The 1370-nt window shown below is 50.7% G+C and overlaps 1 protein-coding gene across 1 annotated transcript in view; it reads right to left on the bottom strand.

Moving 5' to 3' along the window:
• Positions 1 to 1370, bottom strand: part of RPTOR (regulatory associated protein of MTOR complex 1) — a 158894-nt gene that overhangs the window by 27870 nt on the left and 129654 nt on the right. The window contains exon 19 of the mRNA XM_018566513.1: positions 1115 to 1273. Within this exon, the coding sequence (XP_018422015.1) occupies positions 1115 to 1273 (159 nt within the window). The remainder of the gene's footprint in view (positions 1 to 1114; positions 1274 to 1370) is intronic.

Below are 1370 nucleotides of genomic sequence, written 5' to 3'. Positions count from 1 at the left end.
GTAACGGCGTGGGAGTGCGGCGCTGAATCCCAACCATGGCCTGGATAGACAATTCTGAGGATGTATCCGGACAAAGAGACATGTTGGGGATACAACCCGCTAGTGATAAGTGCGACCTAAACCACCGCAGTGTGTCTATCACCCATCTCCACCCAAATTTACTGATGCCATGCGGCTAAAGACTGCCACGTTCTACAAGGCTGCTGTGCAATATAAAACTGTGTGATGTTCAGCATGCTAGAGGAGAGGGCTAGAGCCTGCTGCCATGTTACAGGAGACTGCTGCCATGTTACAGGAGACTGCTAGGATCTGCTGCCATGTTACAGGAGACTGCTAGGAGCTGCTGCCATGTTACAGGAGACTGCTAGGATCTGCTGCCATGTTACAGGAGACTGCTAGGAGCTGCTGCCATGTTACAGGAGACTGCTGCCAGGTTACAGGAGACTGCTAGGAGCTGCTGCCATGTTACAGGAGACTGCTGCCATGGTACAGGAGATGCTGGACACACCTATGTATCCTTTATTACCCAGAAGCCCAACCTAGAACCAGCAGTGCTACTTTACTGCAACCTGACCCAGGGCTCCCATGCATCCACTTCTGCTGCCCAATACACACAATGGGAACTCCATTGGCTGAAGCTCTATTTATAAATGTAATTGTACGTATCTGGCTTTGGGCTTGCCATCAGCTTCTTGCAGTCCCTGTGCAGCCAAGCTTAGTCTGGGAGAGGGAGAAGCAGCACAGGGGGACAATCAGTTTGTGCTGGGGTGCTCACATGCTAACAAGGAGCAAGCTGCTAGAAAGAGAGAGCAGGGTGATAGAGAGATGAGCTCATAAGACTGTTGCTGCTTCTTTTAATGTCCAATCAGAGGCTGGGGGAGGGACAAGACCTGTAAGTGTTACTCAACTGCAGCAGAGAAAAATCAGGTCTCCTGCACTGCAAGACAGGGCTGTGCTGTGTGCCAGAGCTGAGTTAATCACAGGACTGGATGGGCAAAAATACAAATCATTCGGCGGGTATTTAGCTGCTTGCCTGGAGTTCAGCGTTAATGTTCCTGTTTGTGGAATTACCGCCCCCTGGTGACCCAAACTGACCCATATGACGGAGTCTTACCTATCAGCGAGTTGAGCGATGAGTAGGAGCTGACCCGTCTCATCTTGTCGATGGTCTCGAAGGACAGAATGTACTCCTCGTTGTCTGGGCTGCCCAAAGTGCTGCTGGCACTACTGCTGGTGCTGAGGTTCCCTGGAGAGAAAGCTACAGGGCCTCCTCCTGGATGAAAAAAAAAAAGACAACACACAGAAGAAATATTACCAGACGATATTACAATCCGGGAAATATCAAACTTGGCAGCTTCTTCCCCCCCCCC

The sequence above is a fragment of the Nanorana parkeri genome, unplaced genomic scaffold (genome assembly GCF_000935625.1).
Source record: "Nanorana parkeri isolate BGI_ZX_2015 unplaced genomic scaffold, ASM93562v1 scaffold954, whole genome shotgun sequence".
Taxonomy (NCBI): Eukaryota; Metazoa; Chordata; class Amphibia; order Anura; family Dicroglossidae; genus Nanorana; species Nanorana parkeri.
The sequence above is the reverse complement of the archived record's forward strand: the minus strand, read 5'-3'. Positions and strand labels throughout refer to the sequence as shown.